Source organism: Petromyzon marinus, chromosome 21 (assembly GCF_048934315.1).
Source record: "Petromyzon marinus isolate PM22_M1 ecotype Great Lakes invasive population chromosome 21, UKy_Petmar_22M1.pri1.0, whole genome shotgun sequence".
Taxonomy (NCBI): Eukaryota; Metazoa; Chordata; class Hyperoartia; order Petromyzontiformes; family Petromyzontidae; genus Petromyzon; species Petromyzon marinus.
Genome location: NC_133687.1, coordinates 14,184,012 through 14,207,209, shown reverse-complemented (window position 1 = coordinate 14,207,209; position 23,198 = coordinate 14,184,012). Strand labels below are relative to the sequence as shown.

General features: G+C 47.0%; 1 protein-coding gene across 1 annotated transcript in view; it reads right to left on the bottom strand.

The window, feature by feature from the left end:
- Positions 1–23,198, bottom strand: part of LOC116944580 (AP-2 complex subunit alpha-2-like) — a 51,235-nt gene that overhangs the window by 15,486 nt on the left and 12,551 nt on the right. The window contains exons 3-19 of the mRNA XM_076068620.1: positions 22,434–22,576; positions 21,204–21,397; positions 19,874–20,003; positions 19,059–19,160; positions 17,449–17,557; positions 16,662–16,812; positions 15,927–16,095; positions 14,544–14,681; positions 12,679–12,861; positions 11,892–11,989; positions 10,088–10,319; positions 9,189–9,365; positions 6,559–6,809; positions 4,738–4,812; positions 2,983–3,065; positions 2,229–2,317; positions 16–140 (exon numbers count right to left, since the gene is read on the bottom strand). Of these exons, the coding sequence (XP_075924735.1) occupies positions 16–140; positions 2,229–2,317; positions 2,983–3,065; positions 4,738–4,812; positions 6,559–6,809; positions 9,189–9,365; positions 10,088–10,319; positions 11,892–11,989; positions 12,679–12,861; positions 14,544–14,681; positions 15,927–16,095; positions 16,662–16,812; positions 17,449–17,557; positions 19,059–19,160; positions 19,874–20,003; positions 21,204–21,397; positions 22,434–22,576 (2,449 nt within the window). The remainder of the gene's footprint in view (positions 1–15; positions 141–2,228; positions 2,318–2,982; positions 3,066–4,737; positions 4,813–6,558; positions 6,810–9,188; positions 9,366–10,087; positions 10,320–11,891; positions 11,990–12,678; positions 12,862–14,543; positions 14,682–15,926; positions 16,096–16,661; positions 16,813–17,448; positions 17,558–19,058; positions 19,161–19,873; positions 20,004–21,203; positions 21,398–22,433; positions 22,577–23,198) is intronic.

Genomic DNA, 23,198 nt, shown 5'->3' with positions numbered 1-23,198 from the left:
GTTTCTGGGTCTCACCGGAACTGGATGGTAAGTAGAGGTGCTTCGCTGAAGTCGTCCAAGCACTCGACATTGATCATCTGCTGCACCTGTGCCCCACCGTCGATCAGCGGCTCCACTGTGCGAGCCTCCACCGCCAGCTGTGCGAGGGGGGGCCCCCGTGCAGTCAAGGAGGCGATCATTTGTGGCCACGGTCGCTTTGGGAAGAATAAGTTAATGCCTCGGTGGGGCTTTGCCTGGTAGGGCAGGGATGGTTTTAATGTTGTATTTGTGTGTTTTGGGCGATTTGTTTACCCTTTCTTGGACTTTGCAGTCCTGTCCGTGTTTTTTGTACTGTTCATAACAGTTTTTTTGGTTAGGTCGCGTAAGTATAAATGAGCGACACATTTATACTTACGTGACCTCGCCCAAAAACCTTTATTATGAATAATATTGGTCGCGAAAGCCTACGTGTTTTTGTACTGTTTGTTCCTGTAATGTCCTTACACCGTGCCCCTACTGGATATCGGTGGAAAATCAGCTTTATATCTCATCATATTCCTCCTCCAGTATAAATACATATTTTAATTCTATAAGCACAACACGCCGCCCACCGCCTTGCACATTTAGAATCGCCGACGTGCGTTTCAGAGTCTTTGGCTGCTGCTATAAATTTGCACGTGATGATGGTAAGCCACTTCGCTGAGCTATTGTTTGTGATGGTCAGGTCGCTTCTTAAAAAGAGCTTTACCGATAAAATAAAAAATAGTTTCGTTTTGCCCCACACCTCACCTTGCCTCTCATCTCCTTCCACATCCCCTCTCAGCCTCTTCATTCCCAGTTTCTCTCTCTCTCCTTCTCCCTGTGCCCAATCCCGTTTTCGATCTTTATCTCTCCGTGCACCCCTCCACTGGAATCAACTCCCCCTGTACATTGATCAGCATTGCCCATAAACTCAACACTACCACCCAGACTCAACACTACCACCCAGACTCACACTCCCCCTGTACATTGAGCAGTCCCCCCCCCCCTCAACCTTCTTCCGTTCCTCTCGTAAAGCTCCACCTCTTCTCTATCGCCAATTCCCTTCCTCTTCCCTCCCCTCGCCCCTCCCACTCCTTCCCATCCCTCCCAGACCATTTTTGTGATCTTTCGGTACCCGTCTACCGCTGTCACTCATTCCTGAATCCTTGTACGGCCATCAAAATTAATCAAATCTTTTACCATTTTGTCATCCCGATGTCAAGCGCCTTGAGTGAATGCGTTCTCTAAATATAAATTAGATTCGAGGATGACAGGCTGCGTATGCGAGCGTTATGCAACAATGACCTATGTCGCAGACGGAATGAGGAACGCATGGGCGATTTCTGCCACATGGCCACCGGAGCGACCGATGCATTTTTAAATGACAATATCGACGGTCACATAATGCGTTTTCACGTTATTTGATATTCTTGGGCGTCAGTTGAGTCACTTGACAATTCGGCAAAACACAGGCCTCATTAAGGGGTTTATGAGGTAATGGGAATTACAATTATTGCAAAATCAAATTATAGCACGAGTAGGTTTGTTCTTAATTAACTTGAAAGACTCGAAGAGTAAGAAAGGACATGTTTATGATCCTTTGGAGAGGTTATGTACAAGACTGAGTGTGTCAAAATAGGGCAGTTTTATGGTTCTTAAGGTTTGGACGGAAAATCTCAAAATTCGTTAAGCCAAATGAATATATTTAGAACTCTTAGGTTTTAACAAAAGCAACTAATACTCAACAAACAAAAACCCAAGACAGCGAAATTACAATTTCCCTGAGCATTGGCAAAAACAAACCTGCCTGTGTGGGCTGCCCTGTTTAAAACCGACCGCACAACAATCCACATACTCTACAAGAGGTTTTTGGGTGCGTTAAATACGTCATTAAACCTGCCACCATCTGACACAGCCAATTGGTAAGTTTTGTCACGCTAACAGAACGTGCCAATTCGTTACTAGTACAGCACACCGGTGTGTGCTGTACTAGTAACGAATTGGCATGTTTTGTTTATGTGACATACCTTACTATTTGGCTGTGTCGGGTGGTGGTGGGTTTAACAAACACATTTATGTTTACGCGATCTCACCCAAAAACCTCTTTAATGGATAATATTGGTCGCGAAAGCGTGCGTGTTCAATTAATCCACATCATAAAAAAATCGCATTTTTGTCATCATTATTTTTTAGGTCGCAATAAAAGAAGCTCGTACAACAAGGATATGGTTTTTCAACTCTCCGGGGCACGCGACGGTGGGCGAGAAGCTCTGGAACTGAACGGACGTCTTGTTGCCGTAGAAAAGGCAGACGCGGCCTGCGTGTTGCGGGCAGACACAAGAACGAGCATGGCACCTCTTGTTAGTTCCGAGACAGACTCAGGTGCCCGCGGAAGGATTTGTTTCATTAGCCAAGGGCTTGATGCACCCTGTGGAGGCACCACTAAATGACGGGATTAATAAAGGTGCAGGCACTGCCACATTCAGCTACCCGGGCGATTCGATTTTACCACATGGGAGCCAGCAACTCATTTTTTAATTACTGCCCAAATATGGCTCTGACGGCGCATGTCAGCGTCATCACGTGCAGCTGTGTGCGTGGCCGGGAATGAAAATCTTGCTGCTGCCAGGATGTTAGTGGAGTGTGCTCATTGACATCTTGACGCTTAAGTACACAAAGACAAAATATTCCCCCTATAGCCTTAACAGACTGTTGGGGCAAGTGCTGTAAGAGCATCTACGAAGGCAGAACGGCACACGATGGGGGGGGGGTGGCCAGCAGCACGGCGATGCTTACACACCACAGCAGGTATTAATTTTAGGCCGAATCGACCTAGTGGAGGCCCACAACCGGGTTAGCTAATCATCACTTGTGTTGGCCGTGAGCGGGAATCGAACTCGGATTCATAGCGCAGAGCGCTAACAGTTTCACATACGCACGCACACACATACACACACACAATCCCCCTCGCCACTCACTTACCTAGATTCTGCCTGTATTCAGACTTGACGCCAATCTGTAACAGCTGATTTTCAAACAAAACTCCATTGTTCTTGCACACAAACCTAAGGGACAAAGATAAATGACAAATACACACTCGTGTTGCAAATATATTTTTTTCTAAATATATTCACGTATTGTTCCCTTAATAGGAACAAACTTTTTGTTAAAACCGTTTGTGACCTTTTTCAGAACGACTATTGTTAGAATGAAGTTATCCCAATAAAGATTTAGATTGCATTGCTGCAACGCTGTCTGATATGGACCAGAAATGCCTTTGCTATTTTGTCTTGGCCACTGACCATGTTTTTTTTTTACATGGAGAGGGCTAAATAGAAGTATATATTTTAATCTTAACACTATACTAAAAAAGGTAGGTATATACAGTATTCACAATATAATTGTGCATTATATTCAGTTGGAATTTAGGCTTTGATGTTGGCACATTGTGACGTACTGTTGAGTGACACCAAGTGTCTGAGAAACACATTAGCCATGCTAATCTATCCTAGTCCCACAATTACACGAGTTCAAAATCATTATGTGTTGCTGTCGTGTGTATATATATAGCATTATTAGAGCTAGCCATCAATTTTAAGACTATGGGATGGCACAATTTATAATTGTCCCACATTGTAAAAAATTACAAAAAAATAATTTGTCATATTCCACACGCTAAGATACAGCTCATTTGACAGCACGAAATACTCTCGATATTGAGATCGTGCATTAAAATCCCTGCAAGAGCAAATTTCAGCATCATCTTAATCCATCGCCATCTCTCTGTAGTGGACTAAACAAAGATCAGCCTGGAGTAGGCCAGCATCACTTTACATAACGTCAACAGCAGTTACGTGACGGAGAAAGATTTGAGTGCCAACATGTGAACGTTTAAAAAAACGCGTGTACCTACTCTGCCTTGCAGACACATGCGAGAGAGATGAGACAGCGAGCACGTACGCGTGTGCGCGCCGCTGTAATTATATTTGTGATCTTAGGGGCGTGGCACAAGTATACTATACCTGGTGCGACGTGTGCAAACATTGCCACTGGGGAGACAAAGGCGGCCGAGCGTGGTGTTGGCCACCCCCTCGTGCACCACGCTGGCCTTCATAGATGCTTGCTAACAGCACTTGCCCCAAGAGTCTGCCAAGGCTATACTGGGGACCTTTGTTTTGGTGTGCCCATCGTGGATTTTGGATTAGAAGACTGGCCCCTATCAGAGGTGAGGTCACGTGATGGGCGTATTCACTGTGAGATCAACCCCCCTCCCAAATCGGCTCTTTTGTCTCAGCATCCATTGCAATTTGCAAAGGACAGAAGGGCTCTTCCAATTTCACCCCATGGAGCGGTAGTCTGCCAATTGCTGGGTGAAATCCAGCGAAACAGGGCCCGTGTGCATTTGTGTGCACGCGTGAACATGTGCACACGTTACACGTGCGCCTGTATTATTTTACTCGGTGTGCGTACACATGCGGGCAATACAAAGAGTAAAAAAGAAACGGTGTATTCTTAATGTTACCGAGAGAACAATAAAACTACTTCACAACTCAGGCCGAGTGGCCCACAGTAGAACTGGAGGAAGAGCGACCACCCACACGCAAGCCGCGACTCCAGTGCAGGATCGGGCATCCCCTTCCACTGAACGGCGAACGGTCAGACTGACACTTTGGCCGGATGCGCAGTGGGACGCACGATGGAGGGAGGTGCGGGGGAACTAGGGGTCGGACATCTTACTTGTTAAAGAGCTCATCGGCGCCATGCAGGGCGCTGTCATCAGAGAGTGAGACGGGCGGGGAGAGAGTGCGCTGGCTGCACACAATCCCCGATGTGCATACACGCACGCACACACACACGCGTACGGTCAAACAGCAAAAGGGCATACACACTTCCAAGTGCACGCACGCATGCACCACGGAAAGCAAAGTGTACGCCCGTGAGCACACACTTGTGTTGGGGCTCTCTTTTTATTAATGAAAGAGTCCCAACGGTTCCGATGCCGTGCCGCAAATGCAGCCAGCCGCTGTCAAATGCCGAGTAACCTCGGTCTCCAAGCATTTCGCGGGGATGTATATACACGTGCGCATGTTGAACCTCTTTTGCACCGTACGTAGCCGACAGTGCTAAATCGGAGGAAGGACAATCTAAATACAAGTCAGTTCTAAAAGAAATGAGTTTGTTAATCTAGGCGATTTAAAAGTGCATAGCTCCAGGGGCTTCCTAATATTGGAGGGAAGAGCGTTCCAGACGGCTGCACAAGTGCACCTGAAAGCGCGTGATGCGGTGACCATTTTTTGTTCGGTGGCCAGCCAAAAGCTGCCAAAAGCAGGAAAGACCAGGAAGGCAGCACCCGTCCCCCGTTGCTTGCGCCACCATTATTACAATTAATATTACGGGCGACACGCCACACACTCAGCATCTTGGAATATTTGTCTACGCGAACGACATCGCTCTCGCTAAGCAAGGGTCAAGCCTCGAAAAAAGGTAGCTACACCCTTTGCCGAGGGGACCTTAACAATGATGCGGAGGGATTTTGGATATTGGCAACTGCAATCCGCTTAACCGGCGAGAAAATGCCAAAATTACACACGGCTTTCAGCAGCAAGAAAGGCCCTGAAAAAAAAGCCATCACCAAAATAAATATCTCAAGAATTACTCTGGATCGAGGCCCCGGCCTACCGAGAACATTTGAGGAAATCCGCAAAAATACAAAGACCAGGACGAACCCTCAAAAGACAGAAACAAACACAGGCACGCGTTGAGAATGAGACGGGCGTACGCTCCGTACGGCTACCTTGGGTCTTAAACAGTATGCCACAGCACAGTGCTGAGCTCGGAAAGAAGTGCCAGCGTACAGCATGTTCTGTAAGCGCACCGGGAACCAGCGCGGAGGCTTCAGGAGCAGCTGAGAAGGCGATCGCTTTTGGTGACCGTGTGACGACTCAGGTCAAGTTTGTTCTGGACCCTCTGTAGCCCGAGAAAAGTTTTTCTTTTACATTCCATAGAGGACAGCACTTAGCTTTGCCATAATCGAGCAGCGATCTTACAACTGCCATTTTGCTATAGTGTGCGGGTGTCCATGACAATGCAGCAACATACAAATGCATTCGCCTGACATGTGCACTCGCTTTATGGAAATATATAACGCAAACAAACATACGCGACACTTATACATACATTTTCGCATGCACAAACGTGTGTGTTTGTGCGCCAACGTAAATTTTCCCATACACTCAACGATGACACACGTTTCACGGCCTCTACACTCCGCCTCTTCCCACCCCACATATGCGTTTGTTAGCGAGTTGGCTAGGGGCTGTGTGACAACATCAAAATGGGTTCAGCATGTTTCAGTCCTGCGAATTCTTTGCTAGTTTCGTTCCAATTGTTTTTTTTTTTAACTGTTCCACACGCGAGTCGTCAGGCAGCAAAGCGAGAGGCCGTTTCAGATCGTGGCAGCAGCACGGGAGACGCAGCAACCCACTGCAAGAGGGCAGCAGCGCCGCCGTAGCTGTTTTACTTTTGCGCTCAAAGCGATCCTGCGCGTTGGCAACTCACTTGGCAAAGTATTCGTCGGAGGAGATCGAAGGCAACGCAGCGGCGGTGCCAATGTCGGAGAAGACGTCGACGAGCAGTCCTCCTCCTCCCCCGCCACCTCCGCCGGGCGGCCCCACGACCGAGCCGCTGGGCCCCGGCCCTCCCGGCGACGGCACAGAGCCGGCCGCGACTGCGGCCACCGCGGCCGCCGCGGCCGCCGCGGGGGCGCCGAGGCCAAGCAGGTCAGCAGACGCGGATGGGGATGGGGTGGACTGCACCGAGACAAAAGACAAAGATTCCCCTGTATAGCCCTAAGACTGTTGGGGAAAGTGCTGTCAGCGAGCACCTACGAAGGCCGGAACGGTTGGGTGGCCAGCACGACACCCGATCACCTTTGTCATCCTAGTGGCGAAATTTACACTGCACCAGGTACTCATTTGAGGTTCAGGACCCGTTCAGATATTCGTCACTGGCTGACCGTGAGCTGGAATCGAACCTGGGTCGCTGGGTTCGTAGCGCAGTGCACTAACCACTACACTACCGCTCCCCACACACACACACACAGGCATGTAGGCAATTGCATGTGTGGAACCCAAGACACACATGTGCATATAGAGGCACACAACGCAGACAGTGGGTGGCTTTTGCGGGCACCGTACATTATTTCACTTAAGTGTATAGTGTGGCATTATTCGATAGTTCCAATCTGTGGATACTTTTTCTACGCTTTCCAAACCAAGATTGAAAGTGTTAGTGTGTTAACTTTGTCCGTCTGTCTGAAAATGGGAGGTCATGACAACCAAAATAATACAATTTTAAATCCTTTTCAGCAAAAGTTACATTTGTTAATTTGTTTGCGTTTAAGGTACGTTAGGTCCTCGTGAACCTTGAAGTACCTGACCCAAATTCTATTATAATGTGTATTACTTCCCAGAATCTTTAACTAGAACTTGGGTAAACACACAAAGCCTGCAAGGAGGTCCCAGAGCACTGGTCTTTCCACTGAGAAGCTGCGGCCCATTGTTCCTTTTAAAAATAATAATTTCATTTTATAGAGCATCATTCATGCAATTGCATCCCACAACGCTGCACATCAATTATCCAGTTCCGTACACAGATTAAACAAAAACAAAACCCCACTACTTAGCAAAAAAATAATCCATAAGAGAAAATAAACAAATCTGCTCGGTCTCCATACCCCAGACCACAATCCCAACATTTTGCCAGATTTTGGAGAACCTTCACTGGAGGGGTGGTGGAGTGGCCAAAAAGTTACAAGCCAGTTGGACAATAATGTAAATGCCTATTTTTCATTGTATGCCAGGACAAATAAATAGGCCGTTGGTTCAGATTTGAATAAGTCATTTCATTTGTCGGATGTATAGCGGGAGAGTGTTCCAGACTGTGGGAGCTGCACATGTGAACGCTCGTTCACCAATCGATTTGTGTTTACATTTTGGGGTGGACAGAGAACCTCGAGGGAAGCAGAGCGGAGAACCGGAGGTGGGGAATGAACTTAAATGAGAGGGTAAAGATAGGCAGGGGCTAACCCATGAAGAATAAAAAAAAATCAATGTCATGGGACGAGTGGAGGTGCCAGCCAGAGGAGTGCAAATTCCACATCGGCACATAGGGTACACAACAAGGCAATCTTTTTGGGAGAGAGGTGGGGGGGGATACCAAGTCATATTTAGGCTTTTATAAACTACTAGCTGTAAACATGCGCCGATCTAGCAGACCTTAAATAAAGATTCACGCATATTTTTACTTATATTTTCTAAATCAAAGATTGCTCTTCAGACAGATAGAAGATATAGCTCAATAACGATATAAAAGAATACAATGTCACTTTTAAATAAATACACCATGGATTTTGCCTCCATACTATCTTGCCAAGGTACATAACCTGAGGACGGCTGCTTGCATTGTGGCCGAAACGTCGTGAGAATTTTATTATGTTTTATTTTTATTGTTTCCCTTCTACGTGACTTTACCAAATTAACCAAGAATATGAATCTCTGCAGTGACGAAAGCTTTAAATCGAAATTTACATAACAGTTGTAAAATGAAATCTTTCGTTAAAATGAAATCTGAAAAAAATTCAAACCCCTTTAAAATGCCACTGAAGGAGGAGGCTGTGCGAATGCTGTACTGCTAAAATTTCACCGTTCAAAAAAAATACATCGGGGATATTTCCTCCAAAGCGTCTTGTCTTCGGGGTCGAAGCAGATGATCCAGGGAGCAGAAGCCAGCCGAGTTGTTGCAGACATCCTTAGCCTTTAATATAAATATAGATGCAAAACGACCCTGATCACGAGTTTGTAATATCCACCGCCAGCAGGTCATTCCTGCCAACCTACATCGAGCAGCACATAGTCGGGAGGCAATGAAGAGGTGCAGTAAAGTTTGGATAAAATAGCTCCGTTGAACAGCGTGAGCATTTTGTTTGCCGGCGTCTCATGCCTGGCCCCCAAATTCTTTAGGCAAAACTACAAAACAATTCCTCCTGTAAATATTGTCATTTTGGACAGGAGTTTATTCGTCTCAATAGGACTCCGAGAACCCAATTTGCAAAAAAAAAACTGTTTGAAATGAAAACAAACGTTCAGCATGTAAACAGCGCGACGTGCCGGAGGTATAGATGTACGTACAAGGGCGCTCGCTTTCAGTGCGATGGGTTCAGATCCTCCGTTGAGTTCTCCACCAGGGCCGGTCTTCTTGCCGTCTTCCAGGTCTGTGACGGTGGACGGGCCTTTCTTCTTCTTGAGCTTGGCCAGGATGGACGACTCGCGCTCTGGAAACGGTGGCATCTCCTCCAGCACCGTGGCCTTGATTTTGTTAACCACGGGGGTGGGTGGGTGGGGGAAACAGCAGAGGGATAGAGCGGTTAAGAGCATATTGGGACAAGGAGAAAATTTCGGTGGCACGTCACTTTGCACCATGGGCAGAGGCCGACCAAGGAGGCAACGCGGTTAGGCAAACGATACGTGCATGTGCGGCGCAGACAGAAGACACCCAAAGGAGGAGTACGGAGAAATGGAGGTGGATGGGTTGATGATGTGAACATTTTTTTCTATTCTGGCGTATGGCATTATGTTAGGAGTTAAAAAGGCAATGTCGAGGTCTGCTAGCCAGGAGAGGGCTTCAGGAGAGTCAGTGGAGTTGAACAATAAGGTCAATGAAGGAACAGAGGCCATGGAATATTTATTGGGCAGATTTGGTTTGGCCTCTTCATAGAAGATCACCGCTTTGTTTGCAAAGTCAACGGTGGATGCCCAATGGATGCTCACCCCACGCCACCGCTGGCTCAGGGCTGTAAAACGGGAGATGAACAACCACCCTTTCAATGCTTATTTGAGCACAAAAAACACACTGACTTTTGACTGCTACATCATCGCGGATGTTAACAACTGTGTGTTTCCTATGCTGCCGGTGGTAAGTGTCAGTCGTGTTTTGCTGCCGAGCGATGAAGGCGGTGGCGGCGAAGATGACGACGACGGCGATGCCGTTTCGTCGGTGGCATGCAGCGGGTGGGGGTGGGCGGTCGAACCAGCACGTCGGTGGTGGCGACGGTGCTCAGCTTGAGGTACTCGACCGCTCGCTGCTGCAGTTCGGCGTCGGCGTTGCGGAGCTGGTTCCCCGAACGCAGCACCTCCTGGATGGTGGGCTTGATCTCGGGGAAGAGGTTCACGAACTTGATGTACGTGCTGAGCAGCAGCGCGCGCGTCGATACGCTGCACAGGTGGAACTTGGAGTGCAGCAGGTTGAACTGCACGAGGGGGCTGCACACGCAGGCACCCACAAACACACGCACACGACAGAATTCGCTCAAGGTTCAGTCCGATGCGGTTCAGAGACAAACTCAAGACTTGGCCATGTATACAGGTAAACGAACGTTTAAAAAAATCGAAACACAAACATCATTGCACACTTACACGGCGCCAACATGAATGCTGGTAAGGCCACTTTAAGAGTGTTGAAGATTCTCGGACTGGTTATGGGACGAACAGAGCAGATTCTGTTAGAAACAGATGGAATCCAGTTGTTTCAAAGTTATGATAAATAAATAAAAAACTATGAGTGGACAGTGAAGCTGAGTTTATGGAGTCAATAGCGAGCTATAGCTGGGTGCCTTCAGCAGAGGAGTAATGGCTCACGTATGATATAGCCAAGCAGGAGAGTGAGTATATTGAGAAGAGCAAGGAGCTGAGGATGGCGCTGTGTGAGACACCGTTGCACACACAGGTGTGTCTGACAGGAAGACGGTCCCTGCATGGAAATATAGCAGCGGTTTTGGAAGGTAAATAGGAAACCAGAAGGGAAGTGTGACGGAGTCCCCTAAATATTACGGAAGTGCACAAAAGAGGAGCGAGTGGATGGAGTGGCCTACAGCGTCAAAAGCACCAGAGGCCTAGGAGAAGCAGCGCTGATAGCGACCCATTGTCTGAAGGGTGACTAAAGTCATTAACCGAATGTTGGAGAGCACTTTCAAAAGAATGGCTTTGGCGGAAAACCACATTGTACTGGGTCATCCAGACCACGGGGGGGGGGGGGGAGGGGGACATTTTTTTGGAGGGATCAGAGAAAATAAATTGAGACCAAAATGTGAATTTGTAGGATAGAGTAATAGCAGCAACCTTGAGAGCTGTGGGGATGTTACCAGTTAGACAGAGGCACTGATGAAGCTGGTCATGTATAGGGGGCCAGGGCGGGTAAGGCAGCGAGGGATGGGTATGGTGGGGTAAAGGATCGAGGACAGACGAGTACGTTTACAAGTTGTCGCGATGTTGTTCATTGTGACAGGCTGTGACACATGTCAAGGGTGGGTGGTGGGGGACACAGAGGACAGGCGATACGAGGAGCAGAGTCAGACAGAATTCCATTCTGGATTTTCTTGACCACTTTAAAAAAAAAGCAAAGAGGCGAGTTGCTCACAAGTCCTTTCCTGTGGTACGTTTTGGTTTATACAATATCGCTTATAAACTCCTTTAGCTATGATTGTAAGTACATGTATGTAGAACTTATTTCGCACCATACGTAGTCAACTGCGCGAATCGGAGGTGTAGGGGAAGGACAAAAAACTAAACACACTAAGCATTTTTGAAAAAATTACTTTTAAATCTAGATTTAAAAGTGCATAGCTCCAGTGGCTTCCTAATATCAGAAGAGCGTCCCAGATGGCCGCAGAACCGCATCTAAAAACTGCACGATGCGCTGACCGTCTTTGTACGATGGCTCGCTAAAATCCGCTGCGAGGGTGACCGGTGTTCACGCGATGGTTTATGCTCCCTGACGAGAGCAGCCCACATCGATCTAATCCAGAAAAAAAAAGGTGTACACAAGGACACACACACCTGGAGCGAGGGTCTCCAGCGATGAGATTTCCGAATTCTCCCAAGATGTAACCACCCACCTTGACCATGTTTTCATGGCATGCTGGGGCCTGCAGTGCCTGTACACACACAGAGTCCACAACACATGCACCAATTGCTCAGAGCTGCACACTTAAAATGAGCCCAATTTAATACTTATAAAAACAGCATGTACAGACTATAAAGCCCTAAGCTGGACTATAATTGCATTCATCTCACGAACAATAAAAAGGCTTGTCAATAATTATTTTTATAATGGACTGATAACAAAAAAAGCATAACTCGAGGTTACCCGGGCCATTAATGATTTAGTAAGCCCAAGGCACAACAGAGTTTATTTCTTCGCTCTCTTATCTGAGATCGGTTCTCCCATATCTTTGTAGACAAGAGCTTCTACATAAATATAGCAATTTATTTTCCAATCAACAACTCATTCTGAAGGAAAGTCATTACTTGGACCAAAATGAAAACCCGATATCTCTCATGTTATGTTACTCATTGGTCCAGATGAATTAGAATAAAATTACAAAATAATATGTATGCAAGTAGAACTTCTTTCGCACCGTACGTAGCCAACCATGCTAATGGGAGGTGCGGGGGAAGCAAAAAAAACTAAACACACAAAAAAACAATAATTTGTAGTGACTGTTAATATCTCGTGCAATTCTCGCTGGTCATTTTGGCAAGGTCATGACAGCTGTTTAAAAAATTAAAAAAGAGCCAGTCAGATGACACGGTTATCCTGACTTCCTGGGAAACGAGCACGTACCTCAAAGACGGTCTTGGCCGCGTAGCCCTGCACGTCGTCGCGGTTCGTGACGATCTGGATGACGCGGTACCACACTTCTTCGCTCACGTAGTCGCCTGCGATGCGGATGAGGTTGAGTATGGTGTCCACGTACCACGTGTAATCCACCGCGTACCGCTCCGCCAAGATCGCCACCTTCAGCACCTGCACGCGGGGAGGCGGGGGTCACACGATAGCCGCCACCCATCGTTGGCAAAGGCTTTGTTTTCGTCACCATCGTGAATGAAGCATCAGGAACAGCAAAGCCACACCAACTCTCTCCCCGAAGCCCTCTTGTCGTAGGGAGCAGACCTCTACATTGGCATTTAAGCCAATATTATCGTTACCACCACGACAATCATCAAGAAAATAATTCTTGCTTCGGGCAGTGGTGCAGAAGCAAGAAAAATTAACACTGATAAATGCGTAGATTTTCTTTTACATCACAGATTGTTCAACTCCTCCTAAACACCAGCATAACCACCATCATCACCCACACTGGTGACCAATACAACAGCCACTGCTACAATGATTACAATTAACATGACAGTCCTCATCGTTAGTGCGAATATTATCTCAATTACAACCATCGACAATACACGTCGCCCGCCCTGTACTCTGCAAGCTTGCAGCCGCGGTAGAGTACGACTCAGGCTCGTACTGGTTTTGGTTAAAGTGAATCGATGTGCAAGCGTAGATTCATCTCCTTACCACTGAGATAACGCAGCACAATCCTCAAAGACAACTGGAAGCAGGCAATGACAAACGAGCAGTGTCTATACAAGGGTAACACGTTAGACTGGTCGAGTTGTAATTTACACCGACTTGGCCCTAATGAAAACCTTAATGATACCACTTAAAACAAAGCGAATAGTTTACACGGGACTGCTGGCATAAGTATATGCCGACCAGCGTCTTATTACGAAAAAACTATGAACAAAACTATTCTTTATATTACCAGATAAGGCTCACTGAGCTACGTAGCTCTTTCAGAAGCGACCTGGCCACAAATGATAGCCCAACGAAGTGGCTTATCGCGTGGAAATTTATCGCAGCCAAATACTCTGAACGCACGTTTCTAAATGCGGAGAGAAAAACCGGAGGACCTGGAGAAAAATCCATACGACCACGAGAAGAACATGCAAACTCCAAATATACAGCAGGCGTCAAGGTCGGAATCGAACTCACAGCCTCCTGTGTACCATGCGAGGTAGTTAACATCTCCTAGCCACCGTGTGCACAACACTTGAGGTGTGGGCAAGCACCCCTTCACGTTGGGCGACGTGTGTCAGAATGCTGGTGTTAATGCACGGAATACAGGCTCTTATTTCTTATAAAATTAGTAGAGGGCAAATGCTGTCCAAATTCTGGTGGCACCGGGGAAAAAAGTGCATAAGATGTTAACGGTCACTTACAGGAAGTTTTCGCGACTGCAGGGATACATACGTAGGTATACATTTATTTTATACCTACATGACTTTACCGAAAGAAATACTATATTACCCAATAATGTATTTACACACTGAAAAAGTTAATACATTTTAGTTCCTTTAAAACACTTTATTTTGGGCCCTGTCGCCACCCAAAATATATAAATCAGAATCTGTATTTATAGATTCTGATTGTGATGTCCAGTAGGGGCGGATAAGAACAATAGTAGTGGAGAGTACAAGAGAGGTAAACAAAATCACCCCAACACATACACATACCAATACAACTAAACCATCCCCATCCTAACAAGTAAAGCCCACTGAGGTATTAACTTATTTTTCAGAAGCGACCTGGCCACATATGAGAGTGAGCGACGGAGCATATAAGTACACGGACACAAATTCGTTTTTACACACCATCTCCTCCCGGATCGAGTAGTCGGCTGTCTCCAGATAGTTGAGCATTTCGGAGGTGATCTCCTGTGCATTGCTACGGTCGCACATGGCGTAGAGCAGGTCCACGGCTCGCTGGCGAACGCTCACATCCCTCTCGGTCTGTTCCATCACCACGCAGGGCAGCAAAGGGGCATTGCGGAGATTTGATTTTACATGTAAGAGAAGTGAGAGAAGGTACAATATTTTTTATTTAATGTGGAACACAACAAAGTCAGCAGTTTTCTCTTTTAATTTAAAGGAATTAAGCAGTAAACCGATCTATCGTTTCGGTTAATTTATCTTAAACTGAGCAGTGACCATTACTCTTGACTAGACAAGTCAATGGTGGGGAGGGGGGGGTCTGTTTTTGACAGGTGTAGCACTGACCCTGTGTATCGGCATTGATTTCAAGACAAGTACGGACCGGTGTACAAGATAATTTGGATTGGCGAGGCTTTTTTATATTCTCTCAAATTTTAAGAATATTCTAGCGAAGCAATTACATTCATGAGGAGCACAAATTGAAAAGATAGAGCAATTTAATTTGGATTGGCGAGGCTTTTTTTTATATTCTCTCAAATTTTAAGAATATTCTAGCGAAGCAATTACATTCATGAGGAGCACAAATTGAAAAGTTAGAGCAATTTTAAATTAGCCGTGTGGTCAGTCTTCTGTATTCGTTATTTCCACCTCATAATTTTCGCTAGCTATTATAAGTCTTCCGAAATTTTTCCGCCATGCAACTCATTAGATTGTTACACGGGAAAACGCGCACAGCCAGTTAACCGATGAGTTTTTTTGCTGGCACCAGTTCGCAGCAGTCACTAACATTAATTATTAATTCTTTTAGAATTTTTTTTTTTTTTTTACCAGGTAAGACCCACTGAGCTATATAGCCCTTTTGCAGAAGCGACCTGACCACAAATGATAGCCCAATGAAGTTGCTTATCACATGGATTTTTATAGCAGTCAAATACTCTACACCAGAGGTTCTTATAACCTTTACTACAGCCTGCACCACGTTGGTTCTCAAAAAGGGCATCTCGCACCCCAAGGGGGTGGCGTGCACCCCAGGTTAAGAACCACTGCTCTAAACGCATGTCAATTCTAAATGTGGAGGGAAAAACTGGAGGACCCGGACGTGACCACGGGGAGAGACACACGCAAACTCCAAATATACCTCAGGTGTCAGGGTCGGGATCGAACCCACAACCTCCTGTATACCAGGCGAAGTAGTTAACATTCACCACCGCGGCGCCCTTATTGGCCAGTGGTGGAGAGGAGCCCAGCCTAGCACCCAGGCCAGGAAACTCAAGGCACAGATTATTTGTAACGGCAGCACGATGATGGAGGAGAAGCATGTACCTTGAGGGCATTGATGACGGTTTCCTGGTGCTTCTTGACAGCCTCGTGCGAGAACTCCGACGATGCCAGCAGGCACATGCTTTCCAGGGCCAAGTAACGCAGGTTCGTCTCACGGTGCTGGAGGAACTGGCCGAGTTGGTTGCACGCGCGCACCAGCAAATTTGGTTCGCTGGAGCAGAGGGGAACAGAGAGAGAGGCCGCTAATTACACCGGTTATCACTGTACCGTAATCATCCTCATCAGTAGCCGCATCACTGTCATCATCGTCGTCATCATCATCATCATCCCAACACCCTCATCGTGAAATAATGCAGATATGATATGTTGTGCAATAATGCAACCACCCGTTAAAATAGAATCAGAATATTTATCCTGGAGAAATCCGATGAGCTATGAAGCTCTTTTTCACAGATGTCTGGTAAGGTGGGTCAGAACATTACAATGACAAACAAAAAGTCCAAAATAAAAAGGAAAGGTAAGCAAATCACAAAAACTAAATAAACCTACTATAATTTTACCAGGTAAAGCCCATTGAGCTATTAGTTGTTTTTCAGAAGTGACCTCGCCATCCCAAATGTCAGCTCAACGAAGCGTAAATAGAACGCCATGTTTGCCACGGAGACCCATGGGTGTGGAGTAAATCAATCAAGACGCTGCCATCATAAAACTGAGCAAAACCTGGGCCCCACCCGATTGGCCACGTTGACATGAGGGGAGGAGAAAGGGGGCCCACACCTGTCGTGATGAATGATGAGGTTGATGGCTTCAAAGAGCACGGCGTTCTTGGCATTGGAATGCTGCACTTTCTTCGACTTCGGCGGCTCCTGCGCCTTGTTTAGGATGTTCTCCAGGCACTCGCTCAGACGCCCGCGCACTGCCGGGTCCTCTGTCACGCAGCACAGGCGAACGCAGTAGGCGGGCACACAGGGGAGAATGCAGGCGCACACGTGGGTGTGCGTGTGTGCGTGCACAGCCAAGTACACATGAATAGGAGTGCACAACAAAAGTGTTAATGATGAACTACGAAGGCATCGATTAGATACCGTGAGGCAGAATGGCACTGTAAAGAATAAGGAGACATGTCTCGCTGTGTCATACCGTGGGGCACTGGGACGTACCAGCCCGCACTAAATGAATTACCATGTCAGGCAAACGTAATGTACTGAAAGCATCATGCATGACATACTTATTGGCTAATTGCGACGTAATATTCACCGTGACAATGTGTGATTTGGAGAACCATGCTGCACTGGCAGACGGCTCGCTGCCATTCATAAATAAATAAAAATAGCGATAAGCCACGTAACGATGTGGCCAACTTTGTCCCATCAAGGCCCTCCAGCACCCCACAAATTGCCAAGCAAATCAATTTGTCGAATGTAAACGCTCTTCGCAAGCGCAAAAAAAATCAACTCACGAATTACGCTTCTCCGGGGATAACGCTCGTGTCACGCGTGTTATGGGAGCGACGCGTCACCCGTGGGCAACACCGCGGCGTAACGATCCAAAGTGACCGACGTACCGGGTGGTGGGTAGCACTGCAGCAGGCGCAGAAGCTTCACAGAGAGCCACGGCGCTGGCACAAAATAGTAGGTGTAGTCCTGCAGATCTGTGTAAGAGGATGTCACGATCTGCTCCACCCACCATGCCACACACACACACACACAGAGGCTGTCACTTTTCTGGACAGACTATAAAAGCAAGTGTTATAAATAGTAAGTTATTATTCAAGGCCTCCATGGCCTAGGGTAACGTGTGTGGCAATGCATAACAGCACAACACAACCATAACACCACAGTGGCAATGTTAACTATCTCGCCTGGTCGTAAGTTTGATCCCGGCCCTGACTTCCTGTATATTTGGAGTTTGCGTGTCTCTCTCTCACTGTGGTTGCGTGTATTTTTCTCCGGGTCCTCGGGTTTTTCCCTCCACATTCAGAAACATGCATTTACAGTATTAGCTGTAATAAATTTCCACGTGATAAGTCACCTCGTTGAGCTATTATTTGTGGCCGGGTGGCTTCTGAAAAAAGAGCGAAATAGCTCAGTGGGCCTTGACCGGTAAAATAAAAAAAGTTTAGTTTAGCGCCTCCGAATGCATAAATGACATGTTCCTGACCACATCACAAAACCATCTGTATTATTTATTTTAAGTTACAGCAGGATACATGCCAGGTTAATCTATCAATTGGCAATCGGGGATGCGTGACCAGCAACTGATCGCAGGATTTGCAAGATCATAGTGTGGTGTACACGCTGACGACAGTATTGCAAAACTCACTCGCAGACAAATACAACCAACTTTACTCAGCCAACCGCAGTAACAAGCACCTGACAACAAATGCCAAACACACATTAACTCCCCCTGTAAAACTGCTTTCCCCAGTGCTAATAACGACACGGAGAAGACACAGGTGGCAGAGAGGTTATCACACTTGTACTCTGAACCTGGCGACCCGAGTTCGATTCCTGCTCACTGCTTATACGAGTGCTGAGTGGTATATGAACCGGTCCTCATTACCACCCACTGCTCCCCCCTCCACCGGTTGGGGGGGGGGGGGCGCTCCCACATCCCCCCCACCTCTAGCTAGCCTTCATCAACCCGCAATGGCCTGAGTGGCGAAGTATGCTAAAACAAGCCCCACAACTAACGTAAAACAGAGAAGCCTTCATCCATCAGTGGACTGGCAAAGGGCTGTGAATTGTTTATTAACAATGACACTACACCAAGAAATTAAGAGTTTAAAGTGGAGCCGACGTAGGAAAGACTATAGTAATTTCAAATACCAATTGCCATTAGCGTTGTAGGAAAGAACATTGATCGCTACACCACGGTGCACCCACATGGTATTTATTGATTGTAGTGGCAATGCTGTATGGCAGCACGACACACGTTCGCTACTTTTGTCCCGCCAATAACAATGCTCGCTTGCAACCAACCACACCATTGTACTAATATTTAGGCCCGGGGCAAGGTTTCGGAGGGCACCAAGTCAAGATCATAACGACATGGTGGGGTTTTGCACGAATCGCACATGGGCAGCCACACGTCGTTTCTGCACACGCGCTCGTGTTTTTGAGCGAGGACAACGGCTGAGGGGGAGACACGGGGGCAAAGGGTGTGCACACGTACCCTGCTGAGCCGTGAGACGGCGAGCGAGACGCTGCCCTTGTACTCCTCCGGGTTCTTCTGGGCCAGCGCTGTTATGAGACTCGTGGCTGCGGTCACCACCCCCTGAAGAGAAACAACATTAAAAAAGTGTTGCGCACTGAACAAATAGCAATAGTTGTCGCACTCTGTCAAGCCCACGTAACTACCTCGCCTGGGATACAGGAGGTCGTGGGTTCAATCTCGACCCTGATGATGGCTGTATTTTTGGAGTTTGCGTGCTCCGTCTCCCTGTGGTCGTGTGGATTTTTCTCCAGGTCCTCTGGCTCTTTCCTCCACATTTAGAAACATGCATTTATTTTACCAAGTAAAGCCCTCTGAGCTACATAGCTCTTTTTCATAAGCGACCTGGCCACAAATGAAAGCCCAACGAAGTGGCTTATCATGTGGAAATGTATTGCGGCTAAATATTCCAAAAGGCATGTTTCTAAATGTGGAGGGAAAAACTGGAGGACCCGGAGAAAAATCCACGCAACCACGGGGAGAACTTGCAAGCTCCAAAAAAAATATACAGGCACTGTCATGGTCGGAATCGAACGCACAACCTCCTGTATACCAGGCAAGGTAGTTAACATCTCGCCGCCGTGGCACCTCTAGATAAGGTAGCCCCCCCCCCAAGCATACCCCATTTATCAGTCACCAAATCACAAAAACATTATCAGCATCATCATGGCAGGCAGTATCCACACAAACAATTACATTTTTCAAACGCGTACACAAAAATATAATGTCTGTGGTGTGCATCAGCGTGAGAAGGAGGGCGAGCCTGGGTTTAGTACCATGTGCTGGTCGTTTAACAGGTGGATAACCCGCGATGTCCAGTCTCCCACGGGGATCACATCCGGCGAGGTGCGGTAAAGCCGCAGCAAGCACAGTGCGGCGCTCTGCTTCACGCTGTCCATTGTGTCTCTGTTTCACACCGCCGTACGCGCAAAATAAACACACGCGTGCACGTTGCGTTGCCATCAACTTTAAAACCACAGAGTCAACCACTGAAAATCTGCGCGCCTCCTGAAACCCTCTCGTCGTGGCTAGCACACCCCGATGTTGGCATTTAGCTGCTGAACTTATTGGTGCCATCATGCGCAAAAATATAATAGGATCACAATCCTGGGACAGTGGGATTGCACACTGCGATAACCACTGAACCATCACTCCTCTAGGATTCAGTGGGCTACAGGGTGGCACTGGGCACGATTTTAAGATTCCCGGACTCGGGCACCTTAAACTGTGTGAAGTTTGTAAATTCTCCTCTTGTTCTGCCATGGTTTTCCTCAAGCTTCTCCTGTTCACTCTTAAAGCTCAAGGGCCCCATACGGTGGAGAGATCTTAACTACCTCGCCTGTAGGTTTGATCCCGACCCTGACACCTGTATATTTGTAATTTTCATGTCCTCTCTCCATGGTCGCGTGGATTATCCTCCGGGTCCTGCGGTTTTTCCCTCTACGTTTTGAATCGACATCGCACGTTCAGAGTATTTGGCTGCTGCTATAAATTTCCACGTGATAAGCCACTTCTCGTTGTGCTATCATTAGTGGACAGGTCGCTTCTGAAAAGGAGCTATGTAGCTCAGTGGACCTTACCTGGTAAAACAAAAATAGCTTAAATAGTTTCGTAATATGCCCGCACTCTCGAGACATCCCAATGCTGCAAATTAGTCAATTGGGATTACACAGCAGGAGCAACAACATCGCCTCCCTACTGCGAAAACATGGCGGGACTCGGCGAGGCTTTCCTGGGTAAGCAAGCGTAATGATAACAATAATAGATTATAGAAACTAACTCTTCTTCAGACTTGCCTTCCCATTAAAACAAAAAAATTGAAGGGAGAAAAAAACCGCTTCTTTACTTTTTATTTCATCAACCTTTTTTTCTTACGCTATTCGTTGCGCATGCTTGCAATCTACTTTGCTCGGTCTGTGTTAGCCGCCGAGGTCAGGACAAGTTTCATATGCCGCCCCCCCCGCCCCCGTACCATTCCGCTGTGTAATGTGCACCGACGCCTACTTTAAATTGCGGGTGATTTTGACCACGTAATATAAAGATCGATCGATCGAAAAAACGCCACGCACACATGCAAGCATGGAAAAAAACCAGGGCGGGACGTACGAAGCGATGAGGAGCTTCGGGACCTCGGACGCCAGCGCCTCGGCCATCTCCCGACTGCCCACATTGGCGATGCAGTGCAGGGCAAGGTTGATGAAGATCGGGTTGCGGCTCGACAGGTCGTTGCGGATGGCATTGCTGATGAGCCTGATCAGCTCGCTGTTGGAGTTGACGAGCACCGAGATGAACAGGTAGCCCTGTCCAGGAAAATGAGGAAGAGATGCGAAGTCCTCACGCGGGCACGAGCCAAAGGGTTTGCACGCACACGCGGCACGCGCGCCTACGCGGCGACTCCCCCCCCGCTTGACGCAAAAGATGCGCCAAGTCAAGCAAAATCGTGCAAAGTGAGAAATCACTGCATGTTTACACATTACAGGGCATGAATAAATAATAAAGCAATGCAAATATGAACCAAGTTTTCACGATAAACTCAGCATGTACTCATCCCATGGCGGGACAAAGAACGGAGATGAGGGTACACCGCCATGTACTGTATCATTCCACGTACTGTATCATTTCGTTTAGCCGCACAGCTAAAGAAAATACTTCGTCATCGACCACTCAGAAGCAGTGTTATAACAGGCAAAATTTCACATTATAATGATACGCGTTCCCGTTATGCAAAAGTGTTACCTGCATCTTCAAGAAAACGCGGTGTGTGAACACGTGTTAAGCGAGAACTTACCGTACATGTGTACATCCTGGTAAGCATGTCTAAGAAACCGCGCGTGTGTGGGTGCACGCATTAACGTGTGTACATATTACTTTAGGGCTGTAAAAATATGTTCAAAGTATTGCAATAATCTGTGAAAAGTCACGTTGAAAGACATTTTTAAATGACGGATATTGGGTAGTTTCGGCTGCTTGCGCGTCCAACAGCTGCGTGTGCCCACAGCGTCAGAGCGATGATTCTAACGGTACCGCTGTATCTGCCGATGATCTTTACGACGATAATGCTCCCGACACCTGCTGTTGAGCAGAGGCATGAAGTCCCACCCATTCACGTGTATGTGTGTTAAGCATGGGTGTAGTGCTTGGCGCATCGCTCTATGAACCCGGCGACCTGCGCTCGATTTCCGCTCAAGACCAAAAACAGTGGCGAGAATGTTATCAAGGGACAAACGTTCCTAGCCACCGTCGGGCATGATTAAGCTGGAACTGGAATCCCGCTCACGATGGCAAGGCCATCGAGATTGGGGCAGGGCCGCTACTGTGTGCGTAAATGCTACTTACAATTTGTTTTTCAGTGTATTTGTTGGAGCTGAGCAGATTGACAGCCTCCATGTGCCCGAAGTCAATGTCATGGCCCAGAAGAAAAATAAACAGCAGCTTGCACACATACTTCTTCTTGCTGTATCCATCCAACGCCTTGTCACCTACAAGCGCACGGATATATAGGAATGGACATGCATGAAAACACATAGGATGCAGTTTTCCTATGTGGTCAAGTGTACATATATATTTCATAATAAAGGTTTTTGGGTTAGATCGCGTTATTTATAAATTTGTTGTAACCCTCCACCCGACACGGCCAATCAGCAAAAAAAGTGTCACGTTGACAAAAGACAAATAATTCACTATTTTAGCCCACCGGTGTGTTGAAGAGTGAATCCACAACATTTACAGTTTGAGTACGACGTTTCGCTGGTAACTACATCCAGCATCATCGGGCAATTCGCCAGAATGTTTAAAAAGAGTTGCCAAACACAGGTCCAAAGGCAACATAATGTCAAGCGGCCAGCAACAAACGGCACCATGAAGGCGAAGAACACAAATCAGAACTCTCGCAGATGAGAGTATCACCCCGTGTTAGATAACGGTCCACGGAAGGAGGTATCACAGAACTGCTTCCGAATGCTCTTTACGTGATCTCTTACTTATGAGGGGGCAGCACTATCCAACCCAGTATGTTACAGAGAGTAGTGTTCATCGCATAATAGAAGCTGGAATTTAGATTAATTAAATGCTAAACCACATTTTATTAGGTTTTTTTGTGTG